Genomic DNA, 17,936 nt, shown 5'->3' with positions numbered 1-17,936 from the left:
CCAGCTACCCCATCCCTCCCACCCCCCACCACTCCAGCAACCCTCAGTTTGTTTCCTGAGATTAAGAATTCCTCATATCAGTGAGGTCATCTGATACATGCCTTTCTCTGATTGACTTATTTCACTCACTTTCAATCTGGGGGTGTCTTTGGGTCTAAAATGAGTCTCGTGCAGACAGCATATCGATGGGTCTTGTTTTTTTATCCAATCTGATAGCCTGTGTCTTTTGATTGGGGCATTTAGCCCATTTACATTCAGGGTAACTATTGAAAGATATGAATTCAGTGCCATTGTATTGCCTGTAAGGTGACTGTTACTGTATATTGTCTGTGTTCCTTTCTGGTCTATGTTACTTTTAGGCTGTCTCTTTGCTTAGAGGACCCCTTTCAATATTTCTTGTAGGGCTGGTTTGGTGTTTGCAAATTCCTTTAGTTTTTGTTTGTCCTGGAAGCTTTTTATCTCTCCTTCTATTTTCAACGACAGCTTAGCTGGATATAGTATTCTTGGCTGCATATTTTTCTCGTTTAGTGCTCTGAATATATCCTGCCAGTCCTTTCTGGCCTTCCAGGTCTCTGCGGATAGGTCTGTTGCCAATCTAATGTTTCTACCATTGTAGGTTACAGACCTCTTCTCCCGAGCTGCTTTCAGGATTTTCTCTTTGTATCTGAGACTCGTAAGTTTTACTATTAGATGTTGGGGTGTTGACCTATTTTTATTGATTTTGAGGGGGGTTCTCTGTGCCTCCTGCATTTTGATGCCTGTTTCCTTCCCCAAATTAGGGAAGTTCTCTGCTATAATTTGCTCCAATATACCTTCTGCCCCGCTCTCTCTTTCTTCTTCTTCTGGGATCCCAATTATTCTAATGTTGTTTCGTCTTATGGTATCACTTATCTCTCGAATTCTGCCCTTGTGATCCAGTAGTTGTTTATCTCTCTTTTTCTCAGCTTCTTTATTCTCCATCATTTGGTCTTCTATCTCACTGATTCTCTCTTCTGCCTCATTTATCCTAGCAGTTAGAGCCTCCATTTTTTATTGCACCTCATTAATAGCCTTTTTTATTTCGACTTGGTTAGATTTTAGTTCTTTTATTTCTCCAGAAAGGGTTTCTCTAATAACTTCCATGCTTTTTTAAAGTATCTTTAAAATCATCATTCTGAACTCTAGTTCCGACATCTTACTAATGTCCATATTGAGTAGGTCCCTGGCAGTCGGTACTGCCTCTTGTTCTTTTTGTTGAGGTGATTTTTTCCATCTTGTCATTTTGTCCAGGGGAGAATAGATGAATGAGAGAACAAAATGCTAACAGGGTAACAATGTCCCCAGAAAATATACACTAAACAAATCAGAAAAGACCTGAAACTGGGGGAAAAGAAAGGGAAAGAAAGAAAAAAGAAAAAAAAAGATAAAAACAAATAAACAAAAACAAAACAAAACAAAAAACCAGAATATGATCAAATATGATCAGGCTGGTGCATAGATCGGTGCCACACACTAGATTTTGGGTGTATTTTGGTCTGTTAGAAGAAAGTGCCTCTGAAAATTTTAAAGAAAGAAAAACTTATATATGTACAAAAATAAGGGTTAATACAATGACGGGATGGAATATGACTGTAAAGATGAAAATTATAAAAGATTTTATAAAAGGAATTGATAAGAAGTTGGTTGAAGAAAGAAAGAAGAGGATTAAAAAAAAAGGGAGAGAATGTGATCAGGCAGGAGACTAGAACAAAGCCATACACTAGAGATTTAGGGTATATTTTGATCTGTTAGAAGAAACTGTATCCCAAAATTTTAAAGAGAGAACAACGTATATATATATATATCCCAAAAATAAGGGTAACTACTATGAAGGGATAGAATATGACTCTAAAAATGAAAAATAAAAAAGATTTTTTAAAAAAGGGATTGATAAGATGTTGGTTGAAAAAGGGAAAAAGAAAAATTCAAAAAAAAAAGAAAAAAGAAAGTTAAAAAAAAATAATTAACTTTGAAAGACTAAAGAATCATGGGGAAAAAGCCATGAATTCTATGTGCAGTATTCCCCTGGCGCTGGAGTTCTGCCGTTCTCATTGATCGGTAAACTTGGTCTTGGCTGGCTGTTCTCGCTGATCTCCTGGGGGAGGGGCCTGTTGCCGTGGTTCCCAAATGTCTCTGCCGGAGGCGGAATTGCCCCGCCCTTGCCGGTCCGGGCTAAGTAATCTGCTCGGGTTTGCTCTCCGGAGCTTTTGTTCCCTGCAAGCTTTCCGTACAGCTTTGGAGGCGGAGAGTGAAAATGGCGGCCTCCCAGTCTCCGCCTCGGAGGAGCCGAGAACTCAGGGCCGTTCCTCAGCGAGCCCCCAGAGAAAAGCAGTCAGTCACTCCCGTCTCCCCGGTCTCCGGCCGCACTCCGTGCTCACCCGGCCTGTGACCGCGCCTTTCTATCTGGCACCCGACCCCGGGTGGAGTCTCCAAACCCAGCAGATCCCCGCGGTGCGCTCCCACGCCTCTCCTCCCGGGGGAAGAAGGTGAGTCTCCCCGGATCTGCCGCTTGTTGGGTCCCTGCTGGAGGAGCAGTGGCCCGACTGTGCCGCGGATCACGGTTTATGACAACCCCGAGCTGAGAGCCCGCGCCTGGGCTCCGTCTCTGCAGCCGGCTTCCCCGCTCCGATCCCTGGGAGCTCTGCTGCACTCAGGCACCCCCGGGCTTTCTGTGACCCCGAGGGTCCTGAGACCACACTGTCCCATGGGGGTTCCACCCCCCACTCAGCCACCGGAGTGACGTCCCTCAGCGGAGCAGACTCTAAAAGTTCCGATTTTGTGCTCCGCGGCTCTATCACTTGCCAGAAGCGGCCGACGGAGGCCCCTCCCCCGCCGTCTATCCTCCCGAATATCGCCTCGGATTCACTTCTCCGCACGTCCTACCTTCCAGAAAGTGGTCGCTTTTCTGTTCAGAGAGTTGTTGCTATTCTTTTCTTCGATCTCCTGTTGCGTTTGTAGGTGTTCAGAATGGTTTGATCCCTATCCAGCTGAATTCCTGGGACCAGACGAAATCCAGGTCTCCTACTCCTCCGCCATCTTGCTCCTCCCTCCGCCTGGAAGAAAATGTTTTTAAACAGGCTTATGCTGCAGATTCCTTTTTGCTCATTCTAGTCACTGTCTTTATGTCTGTTTTCTACTGAGATGGAGGACAAATCCCTAAACAAGATTTGGTAGTTACTACCAGCTCACTGGTCCCATAAAGTATTTCTGACGAACTCTTGTGTAATGCAATGTGTGAAGTGGCTTGCCCCTGATTCTGAAAAGTCATATCATATTTGTATTAAAATGTGTTGCAACTCAGCAATTATTTTGAAAAAAAAAAATGATATGGACTACCTACATTGATGCAAGTCAAAAAGGAACAATGAGGTTAGGTTTAAAACTTAATTTTACTGCAAAATGTTTTTTTAAGCTCATTACTCCCCTTATTTAAATCTTTACTGCCTCTTCCCCTGAAGCTCTTCCCTCAGATCCTTGATAAATTCAGTTCATATATCTCTTCCTACCATAAACAGTCTGGTTTTGTGTCCTGGTGCAACCCAGATGCCAATCCAAAAGTTATTAAGCTCTTAAAAATTTCATTTGTCTGATAAATTTGACTTAACTCCATATTTATTAAGTACCCCTCACAGTTTCTTCTACTTTTTCATACCAATTCTTACGGTCCCTTAGACTAGTAGGGAAAAAGAACATAATGGACCCTGTGGTAGATTTTATGATAACGCAATCAAAATATTTACTGCCCCTCTCTTCCCAGGTCCCCTAGTTGACACTGAAAATGACATATGTGGCTCACATTATATTCCCATTACACAGCTCTGGCTAACTTAATCATGGCATGGCAGAAACAAAGAACTATACACCCAATTACTTGTGCTCCCCTTTGCATAGTACAGGTTTCCCCTTCCATCCAAGCTTCCTATGAAAACTTTCCTAAGCCAAAATAGCGTACAGCCAAGAGTATCCCGTTTTCTGAAAGTTTGCATTAGGCCACTTCACTTTTATGAAAGACCTACCTCAGTGTGGTAACAACTTTTTTCTTGAAAGTGAAAATTATTTTCTGATTTCTTTCAGTTAGCAAAAACAGGTATGAATGTAGGTCTTTCGTAAAAGTAAAGCAGTATAACCAGAATTTTTGGAAAGTGAGGGGTTAGCAATATCTCTGTTAAGAAGCAAACCAGCCAGGGGCTACACTTCCCAGCATCACTTGCATTTATCTATCTATCTATCTATCATCTATCTATCTATCTATGTGGGGCCATGTGAGTAGTTCTTGCCAATGAAATATGAGTGGAAATGGTATGCGTCCCTTAGAGGACAAGTTGGTTGGTAAGAGATATGTCTTCTCCATACTCCTTCCCTATTCTGTGGGCTTCATGCAGAAAAATATGATAAAGTTGGAAGATGAAGGAGCTACAAGATGGAAGGAGCCTGGTCCCAGAATTACAGCTTAGAGGAGAGTTAGAAGAAAGCACATCTGTTTTGGACTTCACATGAGGGAAAAAAAAGTTCTGTTGTATCTGAGACATTTGGCATCTTCGGGGGGTAATTGTTATAGAAGCTGGCATTACTTTAACATATTTTAACATACATGATCATCATCTTCCCTTTGGCCAGTGATTATCTTCGGGGTCAGTATAAGACTTAGTACTGGCCAAGGAGAAGTAGGTATCTGCTGGGAGCTTCTTCCTGGTATAAGAAGGGAGCAGTACAAGGAGCAGGCTGCTACTAACATCTTGATGCATTTGACCATAATGACATGAGGATGGGATGCCACCCACAGCAACCTTCTTAAAGCCAAGACACTCAGAGAAATGCTGCCCCAGAATCCTGTCATTGAGCTGCCTTTGGAGCTTATTATATATGTGATTAATAAATACCCTTAAAATTGAAGCCACTTCCTGCTGTGTGCAGTGGAACCATCCACACTGGTATACTTATCCCCAATTAAAACAACAACAACATTCATTTAACAAAGATTTATTGTGGGGCAACTCTGCGACAGGTGGTGTTCTAGGTGCTAAGGAATCCAAAAGCAAACACAAAAACCAGGATCCTTGAGAGTGTCATCCCATGTTAGAATGTGGGTCTGGCAGAAAGATATGCAGATCAGAGGCCATGGATTTTAATTCATTATTTCCTTAGTAACAACTGTGTTTATTCACTCACAAATATTTATTGAATTTCTGTGTTACGTGGTAGGCATATTAGGCAGTTAGACAGCCCTGATGTCAAGAAGCTTACAATGAAGGAAATAGACATTAAAGAATCACACAAATAAATGTCTCATCCCAAACTGTAATAATACACAAATATGTAACAGCAGACCTGACCTCATTACCCATCACAACTACAAATAATAATTGGGAAACTTGCAAATATAGCTAGGAGATGTGTCGATTGGCAAGAGCCTCAAAGGGTTGAGTCTGTGTGATTTCCCTAAGCAGGAACTTTGAGGTGTAGTAAGCCAAGGCAAGCACAGGCTTAAAAGCAAACCTTGGATTTGGAGCCCAGCTGTGTACTTCCTGACGTATGTGGCCTTGCATGAGCAACTTCACCTGTCTTGGTCCTCATGGTAAAGTGAGCATGACAACAATAGTGCTTGGTTTAGAGAGAGAGTGCATGGACAGCCCTTAGTACAATGCCTAGCTGGCTCAGGTCTGGTTCTCCGGGAACAGAGTCTGAGACCGGGTGGCGTGCAGGAGGTGCATGGGGAGTGCACAGAGGAGCGGAGGAAGTAGGAGGGAGAAAACTTGGGCTGCAATGCAGCCTCAGCAAAGGCCTCAGGTGAACACACCGGGAGCCGCTCTGAAGCTGAGACAGCCTTTCTGAACTGCCCCACCTTGAGGCATGGGGTTTTGTACACCGAATTATCCACTGGACAGGCTACCCAGGTGAGGGGCTTTCACCTTGGTGAGGCAGCCTCCCTTAGTCAAGGCAATTCTTAGAGAGCAACTCCACCAACAAGCCTCACGAACTGTACTTCCAGCATCTGGAAGGAGACATCTGGAAGGACAAATACCTCCGTCTTAAAGAGGAGGCCCACCCAGGTGGTACACCATGACATCCGCTACATCAGCATTTAATGTAAACCATTAAAGCCCTTATAGCAGCTGCTCAAAATTTCCCAAACCTGCTGAGGACTTACGGCTTCCTCATCGTCAAAGTATAACTTCCTAAAGGTTACAAGCAGAACTGTGATGCAAATATACATGAGAATAGGTAAAAAATGTGCTGAATTCGTTAAGGAGCAGGATGACAAAACTGGATTGGGGGAGGATATGGGGATTGCTTGGTGGGCACATGGATGTAGGTATACACACAGCACCACAGGACATATGTTTAGTGGGGAAACAAATGCTGGGATGAGATCACAAAGTTAGATACAAAACTGTTCAGTGCCCTGCAGGAACAAAGAGACATAACCTTTAGAGTTAGCTTTTCTGTAAGACAAAAGTCATCTGCAACTTTCTGTCTACAAGTAAATAACTCGAGCCCGGGTCCTAGTCCAAGCACATGGTCTGTCATACAAAGCTACATCCCGAGACTCAGCGGTCCTTGGGCTGCTCAGGTGTTAGCAGGTCTTTGAAAGGGCATACAGTTATCTTTTGGCCTTATTTCCATGTTCTGGATAATTTCTTACCATCAGTGAACACTGAACACCCCATACCAGCTGTCACTGCACAGGAGTGACCCCTGAGAACCCTTCCGAAGGTCAGGTCCCCTGAGCAAATGAAATTTATTCTTTCCTTCCGGTGGTACCAGTAAGATTCTGTTTGTTCTAAAACAACCTTTGCATCCCACCCTGGGGACCACATTCATTCCAACAAGCTCTCCATACGTCTACTGTGCGTGACCTAGCCCCTTCTTAGCTATCACTTCTTTGTTGACAACTTTCTGGTCGTTTCAAAGATAAGCATACACAAGCTGTTAGGAAAATGTGATTAAAAGACAAGTACAGTCAACAGAGGGCTGTTGGTTCTAATTTGAAGAAATTATTTTACACAAAGGTTCAATTCCTTGGAACTCTATTCCTTGTGTTTTGCATTTCCTGAGATAAGGGGACATGGGGAAAACCTGCCTTAATACTATCTTAGAAGTCCAGAAGGCTGGTCACTTTAGACTTTTTTCCCTAACATCAATCATCCCTCAGAGCCAATTGGAAGGATTAAACTTTGGCATTTCCTAACTGCTTCATAGAAGCTTCTCTCTTATTTACTGCACAGCTGAAGGGAGGGGTGGGGAGTGAAGTCTCTAGGTGTCACATCTGAAGCCTACCGGCTCCCTCTGCCTTTTGCAAGGTGACTCTCAGGCTCTGGGCTGCAGCAAGGGTGATTTCTTTCCACCGTGTGTGGAGTGCCCACTGTCTTGAACCCCGACCTGGATCTTAGGGTCAAAAAAGAAAAATATTTCCCTCCTGGTTAACATGGGCCATCTGTCTCGAAAACAAGAACAAGTAGAGCCATTCCACACCCACTAGATCTGATGGTCACTGTTAAAGGCATGTATGTCTTCAAGGGTTCAGAATTTTCAAAGCATTTTGTTTCACCCACTCCATGTTTCTCTTCAACTTAGAAGGCCCACACTGGGCATCTGAGTCCGTGTCGGGCATTTGATCCAATATTTATGCACAGAGAATGTGGAACAACACAAAACAGCCTACATAAATCAGGTTACATAAACACCACATTAATCTGGCCTGTTAGGACAGGAAGATGGGGAAGTGATTGGTTCAGGGAATACTACTTTCAAATCCCATGTTCTTGCTTCTAGGTACGGTGGGGACATGAACTAATAATACAACCAAGCTCTGCTGCTTTGAGTGAATGGATGGATAAGACACGCTTACAAAAGCACACTCGAATGAAAATTAAGATAGTGGTGATGGTTGCACAACTTTGTGAATGAATCAAAGATGGAGTTGTACAAAAGGGGGATACTTTTTATAGTATGTGAATGATATCTCAATAGTTTGTTTTTTTTTTTTTAAGCACACTCAGAACTAGGATTCCCCATGCGGGTCCTGGCCCTTCTCAGCTGTAAACACCTGCTCTAACAAAAGAGCTTCAGCTGCTCTCAGGGGCAGAAGAACCTGTCAACTCCCCTGGAGGTACCAAAGCAGGGGCCTGGAGTCAACCCCAGCTCTGTCAAGTTCTAGCTCTCTGTCCTCAAGGAAGTAACCCTCTCCTACCTACCTCATAACTTGGAGAAGTCTTAGGACCACCTCATGTACAGCAGGAACTGAGAATGTATTGCTCTTCAGGTACATTCCTGCAGAAGCAACTTAAACCATGGCAAGTAGAGGCCACTGCTTCTCACCTCTTGAGATCATGGCGGGGCATCTGTTCAAGATCTTTAGAGGCTCGTCCCAAGCCTTGTGCCTAAATTTTCCCCTGAATTAAACCTTGAACCAAACCTGGTACCCAACCTTGGACCCTGATCCTGTCTTTATAATTTACTCATTGACTTCTGGGCCCTTATTCACATCCCACCAGAGATATTAAACTCAGTTGACCCTCAGGAGACATTAAACCAAATGCTCTTTTTCCACAGGAAGAAATAATCCACCCCTGCGCCATCATACATTATATTCTTATGTCTCTTGGGTATGTCACTGATGTCTATTTTCGATTCCAAAATCTATTTATCAGACTATGCTGTTTTAGTTTGGAAGTTTTATCATAATATTTAGCTATTTGTTCAGGGAAATTCTCCCTTTTTAAAAGCTCATTTTTTTAAAGCTTCTTAGCTTTGTGTTTACTTTCTTACATGTACTGTATAATTATATTTACAAGTTGCAAAAAAAGAAATTCCATTAACTGGGACTTGATTTAATTTATAAATACTGCACAAATGTGAGGGCTACCTACTATTAGTCTACTTCACACACACAGTTTTCCCACCTGGGCACATGACATGTCTTTCCATTCACATCTAATGTCCCCCAATCAAGTTTTAGATATAGCTTGTTATTTCCAGGAATTTTCTGAGTTTTCTTTGCATCAATTTCCTATTGTTAATGTGTAAGAAAACTACTTATTTTTCTTTAGTAGTTGGCTCACCTGTGAAAATATTGTAAGAGTTTTTCACTTGTTTCTCTTTGGGTCTGCCCCGCCCCCAAACACTATCTGTAAAGGCTTCTCTTTTCCGTTTCTAAGCATTCTCACTCTACTTTCTCACATAATTGTGTTTCTTGAACAATACTGAAGAGTGGGGATGGAGGTCACTCTGTGTTGTGCCCCAAAGTAATGGGTAATGTGCCCCAATGCACCTCTAGAAACAAAATAGTTCTTTACATTTGCTTTCCAAATTTAGTTTACAAATTATTTGACTAGTAGAAAACCTGTACATACTAAGAAAAATTTAGAATGTTCATAAAATAAAAATTGCTCTTAGGAGTGACTGGCCACCACCACGACCTGTGGCCAGGGCTCAAGATGACAGAAGCTACTTGTAATGCCACTGTCAAGGACCAGCATAGGGAAAGAGAATGTCCACTCCTGTGCACTCAACAGAGGTTTTGTCAGCAGAGCTGAGGTGGGCTGCATTGACTGGATCCCTGGCTTCAGAGACGGCAGCCCAGAAAGTTATCATGAGGGTTCCAACATTCCCATTCCTGTTCTGCCCTCCTGGCTCTTGGTCTTGGCTGGTACTGTCTCCCAGGCTATATAGACAAGCCGTGAATCAGATACAAAAAAAAAAAAAAGCTGGTCTGGGTTTTAGCTTACTGGAAAATAAGGGTCACCATACCCACTATAATTCTGTTTAAATGCCAGATTGCTATGTGGAATGTTTTTGTGGATTACACTAAGGTTAACCGCATCTTAGCTAGCTAGAATTGCCTACATCAGTGGTATGAAAGTACAGCAACTTTACTGTACCTAGAAGTTCATCATGTCCTGGGGACAGCTCATCACTTAAGCTTATTTCCACAGTTGGCTGCACTTGGAACCGACAACAGAGAAATTTTAATGAGTTTGACAAGGAAAGGACACCAACACAGGATTTTTGGTTTTTCTCCACATAGGTTTTTAAAAATGTGATTTGGTTTCAGAACATTTCTTCACTGAGCCTACAGAAACAAACAAAACACTAGCAAGTCATCAGACTCTTCAATGAAAATGTGTTTCATGTTAAACACAACATACACATCATGCAAATGAGGCATCACCATGGTCACAATGGTGCTGTGAGGTACAACAGATCACAACAAAACAGACATTTAGCAAAATAAAGCTGTAAGAAAGATGGTGAGGCATTTTTTGAAAGTCAGACCATGCTATCATTTTCTGTGTGCTTGTCATAAAAGGGATTTTCCCCTGATATGCATCAAGATCAATGGCACTGCATTACTGGAGGCATGTATTTTATTTAATATATACACATACACAAACATACACAGTTTCCATAACTAATAAAGTCTTAAACTGTAGCTGGTTTTAAAAGCACATGAACAAGATTACTATTGAGACGTCTTTTTATCTCCTGGTTGCAAACCTCAGTCAAAATTATGGATCTTTCCAAACGCTTTATCGTACAAGTCAAAAAAAAGTTTCAAAGAAGGTCATTTTAATTTGAAAGTCACATTTCACCACAAGAAATAAAATTAAGAAAACACATTATTATATGTGTCTTGAAAATGTGCATGAAACACGTGGAGTATACATTCTAGTGTCATTTGTCCCCCGCTCAGATGTTTTTATGTTGAAGTCAAAGTGATATATTGGGTCCAGTTCAGGGCCCCCTTGTTCCAGAGCACTATCATTTTCACTTGTGCCTGGCTTCATCAGAGTTGAGCAAACACAGGAGCAAACAAACAAGGGCCCCAAGATCCAAGAGAAAAGCAATAGCAACAACATGAAAACCAACCACCTGTGCATGAGACAACACAATTCATTCAAACTTCCTTCGGTCCAAAAGCCACTCAATGGCTTGGAGATTTTTTAAGGTGCAACAATGACAAGATCCTTGCTAGACTGAGGTGCCCACGTCTATAAGAAAATGCATAAGTGAACAGAAATCAGTCCGCAGTGCTTGTTTCCATAATCAACCAGACTTATTCTGGTAGGTCCCCAAGGAGTAATGTGGGGCAACACATTTTACAGGTAGTTAAGCTTAATATATTTAAAAAAAGCTTCTTGATAGTAACTTCCAACAAAGAAACCCCAGAGAAGGGGGAAACCCTCTGGAATTTCTTCTAAACACAGACAAGGAGATAAGCAGCCCAAGTTCAGTATATATGTTTAAGTAGAGTCTGGGTTAATGTCTAGAATATTTATAGGAAAAGACATCTACATGTTTATGTACTCCAACTTTGGGAATAAGAACAGTTGTAAGGTGAATTTCCAACACAGAATCACCTGGGCTATTCAGGGGATCACTATGATAATAAAGTAGTACAGGAAGTGCTTTATCAGCAGCTGAAGCTCATAAATAGAACTGTAACATGAAACTTTGCTAAAGCCCAACAAGGCCAATGTTTCAAGGTTTCTATCAAGAGTGGCCAGTGTTTGACATACTAACTAGGAATATACAGTTACATTTGATCTAATAATTTGGAATCCAGGGATTTAGGACAACAGAAGCTTCTTCAGAGGACCAGCAGCTTGGATTTGACTACCAGCAGCTTCATGGGTTCTCCAAACACCACCTGTGTCAATTCAAAAACAAAACCACGTGAAATCAATGAAGAGACCACATTGTACCTATTCTCCCTCACTAAAATGATCACACTCTCTGGGACTTTCTACCTTCTTGGTAATTATATTTTCCTTGGCTCATAAAGTATGTTTCAACTGAGGTGCTACAGCATTTTGGGTAGGACTATTCTATTAAGTGGCCAAATTCTCTTTGGGTGGGACTGTCCTAAAACCTGCAGGATGCTTAATGTCCCGAACTCTGCCTTCTAAATGGCAGTGCTGCCCCCCAGCCATTAGGACAACAAAAACCCCCCAACACATTTTAAGATTTCAGAAGACAACTTATTTAAGAAGCCAAATGCAGTCAAAACAAACAACTAACAAAACACATGCTTATATATGTTTATTTCTATCCCATTCTTTTTAAAGTTTTTAATTCAGTTAACATACAGTGTACTGTTAGTTTCAGGTGTACAATATAGTGATTCAACACTTCCTTACATCACCCTGTGCTCATCAGCACGAGGGCCCTCTTTCATCCCCATCACCTGTCTCACCCATCCCCCCCACCCACCTCTCTTCTGGTAACCATCAGTTTGTTCTCTAGAGTTCAGAGTCTGTTTCGATAGCATGAAGGACATTAGGAGAAGGAAGGGAAAAACGAAGGAGGGGGGAATCGGAGGGGGAGATGAACCATGAGAGACTATGGACTCTGAGAAACAAACTGAGGGTTCTAGAGGGGAGGGGGGTGGGAGGATGGGTTAGCCTGGTGATGGGTATTAAAGAGGGCACGTACTGAATGGAGCACTGGGTGTTATGCACAAACAATGAATCATGGAACACTGCATCAAAAACTAATGATGTAATGTATGGTGGTTAACATAACAATAAAAAATAGAGTCTGTTTCTTGGTTTGCCTCTTTTTTTTTTCCCTTTTGCTCGTTTGTTATATTTCTCAAATTCCACATATGAATGAAATCATATGGTATTTGTCTTTCTCTTGCTGGCTTATTTCACTTAGCATAATACTCTCTAGGGACATGGTTTATTCCAAAAATTACCTGCCATGCATTCCCTTTCATGTGTGAAAGGGCCACAACTTCTTTCCCAAGAGTCAGGAGAAGAGATGCACTGTCTACAGCCGAAAGCTGAGCACAGGAAGATGTACACAAAATACAGTGACCTTGGTCGTGTGGCCTCCCCAACCTGTTTCCTCATTTGATTTTACTTAAGTAATCTCTGCACCCAACATGGGGCTCAAACTCCCTGAGATCAAGAGTCTCATGCTCCTCCGACTGACCCAGGCAGGTGCCCCAAAATAGACTTTAATATTCTTTTTAGTAGGCTCTATGCCCAACATGGGGCTTGAACTCACAACCCCATGATCAAGAGCTGCATGCTCTACTCACTGAGCCAGCCAGGAACCCCATGTTTCCTCATTTGAGAAACAGAAAGGTTGGACTATATCATATCAGGCATTGAAGTTGTGTTATAGGAGTGGAGCATAAGAGACATTTAACTCTAGGAAACAAACTGAGGGTTGCTGGAAGGGAGGTGGGTGGGGGATTGGGGTAACTGGGGGATGGGCATTAAGGAGGGCATGTGATGTAATGAGCACTGGGTGTTATATGCAAATGATGAATTACTGAACTCCACCTCTGAAACTAATGATATATATGTTAATTAGTTGAATTTAAATAAAATAAAATTTTTAAAAAAGAAAGTGAGAGTGTGCTGAGAATATAAAAATGTTTTGAAGAGGGGCGCCTGGGTGGCTCAGTCATTAAGCGTCTGCCTTCAGCTCAGGTCATGATCCCAGGGTCCTGGGATCGAACCCCGCGTCAGGCTCCCTGGTCAGCGGGAAGCCTGCCTCTCCCTCTCCCACTCCCCCTGCTTGTGTTCCTGCTGTCGCTATCTCTCTCTCTGTCAAATAAATAAGTAAAATCTTTTAAAAAAATGTTTTGAAGAGTCTAAAGTGGGAGGACAATTGGAATTAAGTTATGAAAGGATTTGATGATAGATTCTAATTATGTTTTCATCATCAAAAACAAGTAAGCCCCAAACTGAAGTAAATCCAATGTGAGGTATGTATAACTAAGTCACACAAATGCAGAGTGTTTATAACCCATTTTGGCTATAAAAAAGGCCAAAGGCGGGGAACAAAAGCTTTGGGACACAAACTTCAGTTCTCCATTCCTCCACTGCCTCAGGTGTGATCCAAGAATAAATGTTTGCTTTAAAAGATGGGTCAATAGAACAGCAAATCATTTGGCCCAATGCTCATCACTGTATATAAATGACTGTAGACAGAACGTGGAATGTCACTGAGTAAAACTAGGGGAGACATTCATTTTATTAATACCACCTTGTGGGGCGCCTGGGTGGCTCAGTCGGTTAAGCATCTGTCTTCGGCACAGGTCATGATCCCAGGGTCCTGGGATCGAGCCCCACATCAGGCTCCTTGCTCAGCAGGGAGCCTGCTTCTTTCCTGCCTGCTGCTTCCCCTGCTTGTGCTTGCTCTCTCCCTCTCTCCCCTTCTCTCTGTCAAATAAATAAAAAATCTAAAACAAAACAAAACCAAATCCACCTTGCACCACTATTACAGCATTCTCTCTTTGCCTCTAAAAATGGTGCTACTGCAGACAGATGGCTGGTCAAACTTTAGGCAGTGCTTCTCAACACACACACCCATCCACAAACCCCGAACAGCAGGGGCGGGCACGGTGGAGTGTGGCAGTGAAGACTCTCATACAAAGGATTTACTTGAAATCCATCTCAATTACTGTGTATGTGTTGCAGGTTTTCCCATCTGAAAGAACCTTCCTATGAAACCTTCTGTAATGGCATAAGGTGAAGAAGCAATTACCACTAACTTACATGAAAAAATTTTTGAGCATTTCCAGGCTCAAAAATAACCTCTTAGGCTTTTCTGACACTTTAGGACACATCTTGCCAATGGATGTGCAAAATAAATGGAGATAAAGCACAGATGCTCACAGACAGTGCAAAGCTATGGCAGCTGAATTGAGTGCAGTTCTCAGGAAGGAGCTTGGCGGAGCTACTCTCACTACTCTCAAGCTTCTGTAACAGCTGGTTCCAAGACGAACACTGAATACTATTTTCACATTTTTTTTTTTTTTGTAAGAGTGAAACCCTCTTTGGATTACTTTCAGTTAATATAAACAGATACTAATGTAGGTCTTTTGTAAACTACATTTGGCCTAGTGCAGAACTTTTGAAAAACAGGTGACACCCGTATTCATGTTCACGTTTGTACTTTTCAAATAAAACTGACCATCCAAGAGACTGAGTGATGTTTATCCCACCTTCACAAACCCCAGTTGGAGAGGTATAAATTTAGACTATAATCAAAAGACTGTACTATACCTTTCATTAAAGAGATGTATTTGTCAACAGAAGGTGTTCAGAGTATTTTCTTGGCCAGGACTGTTAAATCCTTCAATCAGGTTTTTGTTACAATCATCCAGGCTGAGATTTTCACTGGATCGCTTAGGGTACATGGGGGGGCCGGTGAAATCTAAGAGATCTTGAAGTGCTCGGGCATTACCAGTTCCATTTTGGTCCAGAGACACCCCAGGAATCATTTCACTTACTGGTGAAAATTCTGGGATGGAGATAAGCTCTTCCTTTGAAACAGGACTGGAATGTGGGGAGGGGAAGAGAAGGAGAGAGGTAGAGAGAGAGAAAGAGGCAAAAATTAATTCTATTTGCAATATTTGGTTATATTACTCTTCTAGAGAAGATGCATTTAAAGCCAGAGCTGGTGTGAAACATACTACACAAAATACAAGTTAGTTCAACTCTGAGACACTGATAGACACAAGGCCCCCATGGAGGAGAACAAGGGAAGTAGACTGAGCAGGGCTGTGAAGGCCAAGTTCACACTGTCCACAGGAAGAAAGAAAATAAAAACCAAAGGCACCAGCACTGCAGAGAAGCCAACCACTTCCAAAACCTTCAAAATGGGAAAACCAAATAGAAAGCAAATGCTAGAAGTTAAAACTGAACTGAGGAAGGGCCCTAGTCAGCACTGGGGCTCCTGGTGCCACTTTTCTTTTGCAGTGCCACTTTGGACGAGCTGCTTTTTCTCCCCTGGCTTCAGTTTCTTCTGCTGTACAATGGGGTGAATAATCATTTCTCCCTACCAGGGCTCCTCTGACCGTGGTGTGATCATACCTAGGAAGTCTGTGTAGAGCCACCTGCAGTAAGTGTTCAGTTTAGATGGGAGCCATTTTTTTTTTTTTAAAGATTTTACTTATTTATTTGACAGAGAGAGACACAGCAAGAGAGGGAACACAAGCAGGGGGAGTGGGAGAGGGAGAAGCAGGCTTCCCGCGGAGCGGGGAGCCCGACGTGGGGCTCAATCCCAGGACCCTGGGATCATGACCTGAGCCGAAGGCAGACGCTTAACGACTGAGCCACCCAGGCGCCCCAGGGAGCCATTGTTAATAAGGACCCCACCATCCACCCAGTCACCTGCAGAGCAAATCTCTCCCACGTTCCCTCTCTAAAGTGAGGCCCCACTCCACCCTGACTTATCCAACTCCTGCCCAGCAGGCCTGGCTCTCTCTCTCTTCAACCTAGAGATGGAAGAAGGAGTTTCACAGCTGTGTCAACCACAGGCCTAGCTCAGATGAGTGGTGGGCTGGCATGTGAGGTCCCATCACTCGGAGTCTTTCTTAACAGCCAGAGTAGGGCTGTTGCCAGGTTTGACTGTTCTTTTCTTCCTTGATAAGATCTGAGAGAAGAATCTACAAAAACCAGCTGAACTGAAGAAACTCAGAAAATCCATCTCCCTCATACTCAGCCTAGTTAAGGGGCAGGAGAAGACCTAACACCACTTCTGGTGGCTGGAGCCTGGGAAAACTGCCCCATCAGCAGAAACACCCACCCCATCTCCACCTTACCTTGCCTCCTTTCCCTGGGTTTAAACAGCTGGTCAGAGCGTGAGGAGAAAATTCCACAAGCTCGGACACAACCTCCAGGAGTCATCTCTCTCTAAATGCAGAGGTGGCCACAGGAGAACTTGGAGCACATACAAAGCCCCTTCGCTTTCTTAAACCCGGGCGGGTGCTGTCTTATCCCCTACCCCACTCCCAGAGATATAAAGAATAAGCAGAGGTAGGCTCAACATGGGGTGGGGGCATAGATGTTGCCTTAATGTTTAAGATGCCTCAGCTGTTTTGCCCTGGGGGCTGAGGAGACCGACGATGGAGGCAAGGGCTGTCTGTGGAATTTGCTCTACTGGTGACGGGGTGCTGAACCCTGGGTTTTTACATATCTGGCTCAAGGCCAGGATGCACAAGCTGGGATATTTACAATCACTGTGCCCTAGGAAATACCCTCCTCCCCAGACGAAGCTGAGAATTCACAGCCAAGGAGAGAAGGGTAAGCTCTGGCCAGCTGGAGCTCTGACAGAACTTTTGCAAAACACTGTCACTGCCTCCGGACTCAGACTGCTGCCCCCACTCAACTGCCCTGCCCAAGGCTCTCTCTTTCCAGTGTTTCTGCCCCAACCACATGCTGAGTTCTCCTTTTGATTGGGATTAATTTGCCAGGTGATATCATCTACAAACACACTAGTTTAAGAATTCCTTAAGATTTTAGCACCTGAGAGCAAATTAGATTCCTTATCAAGTCCCCAATGACAAGTTTATTTAACATAAGACACTGGATACAGTGAGTCCTGTTGGTGTTCCACTCAGATCCCCTTTGGCTATAGGTGCAGCCATCTTCCAGCTGCAGAGAAAGCAGGCTGCTAATAGCCATCTTCCAGCTGCAGAGAGAGCAGGCTGCTAATAGCTGCCACCCTTTCTCTGAACAACTGCCTTTGGCTGACAGGAGCCCTATGCCCACAGTAGTTAGACCTGCATCCCCCACCTTGGGTGACCACACTCAATGACTGATGGATACAGTGGCACAAAGGCTGCCTCCCTTAATCTGACCACTCTCTGGTAGAAATTCATCCTCCAGAGCTCCCATAGGATCAGCTGAAATAATCCTTGCTTAGTGACTTCCCCTGCCCCATCCTGCTTCCCATCCTCCACTTGCTCCAGAGAACTCTTTCCCTATAAATCCCATGCCTTAGAATACCTATCCCAGGCTCTACTTCTTTTTTTAATATTTATTTATTTGAGAGAGAGAGAGAGCACATGCACACGCGCACGCACATACACACACACACACATATGCATGCACAAGTCGGGGAGAGGCAGAGGGCGAGAATCTTCAAGCAGACTCCCTGCTGAGCACAGAGCC

General features: G+C 43.2%; 1 protein-coding gene across 8 annotated transcripts in view; it reads right to left on the bottom strand.

The window, feature by feature from the left end:
* Nucleotides 1-10,023: 10,023 nt before the first annotated feature.
* The window catches only part of MAP7D2 (MAP7 domain containing 2), a 110,081-nt gene continuing 102,168 nt past the window's right edge, over nt 10,024-17,936 (bottom strand). For all 8 annotated transcript variants that reach the window (XM_078065181.1, XM_078065180.1, XM_078065182.1 and 5 more), the window contains 2 exons: nt 15,045-15,317; nt 10,024-11,668 (listed from right to left, as the gene is read on the bottom strand). In XM_078065181.1, the coding sequence (XP_077921307.1) occupies nt 15,068-15,317 (250 nt within the window). In that variant the 3' untranslated portion in view covers nt 10,024-11,668; nt 15,045-15,067. The remainder of the gene's footprint in view (nt 11,669-15,044; nt 15,318-17,936) is intronic.

This window comes from Halichoerus grypus, chromosome X (genome assembly GCF_964656455.1).
Source record: "Halichoerus grypus chromosome X, mHalGry1.hap1.1, whole genome shotgun sequence".
NCBI lineage: Eukaryota > Metazoa > Chordata > Mammalia > Carnivora > Phocidae > Halichoerus > Halichoerus grypus.
This window is presented reverse-complemented; position numbering and strand designations above follow the sequence as displayed.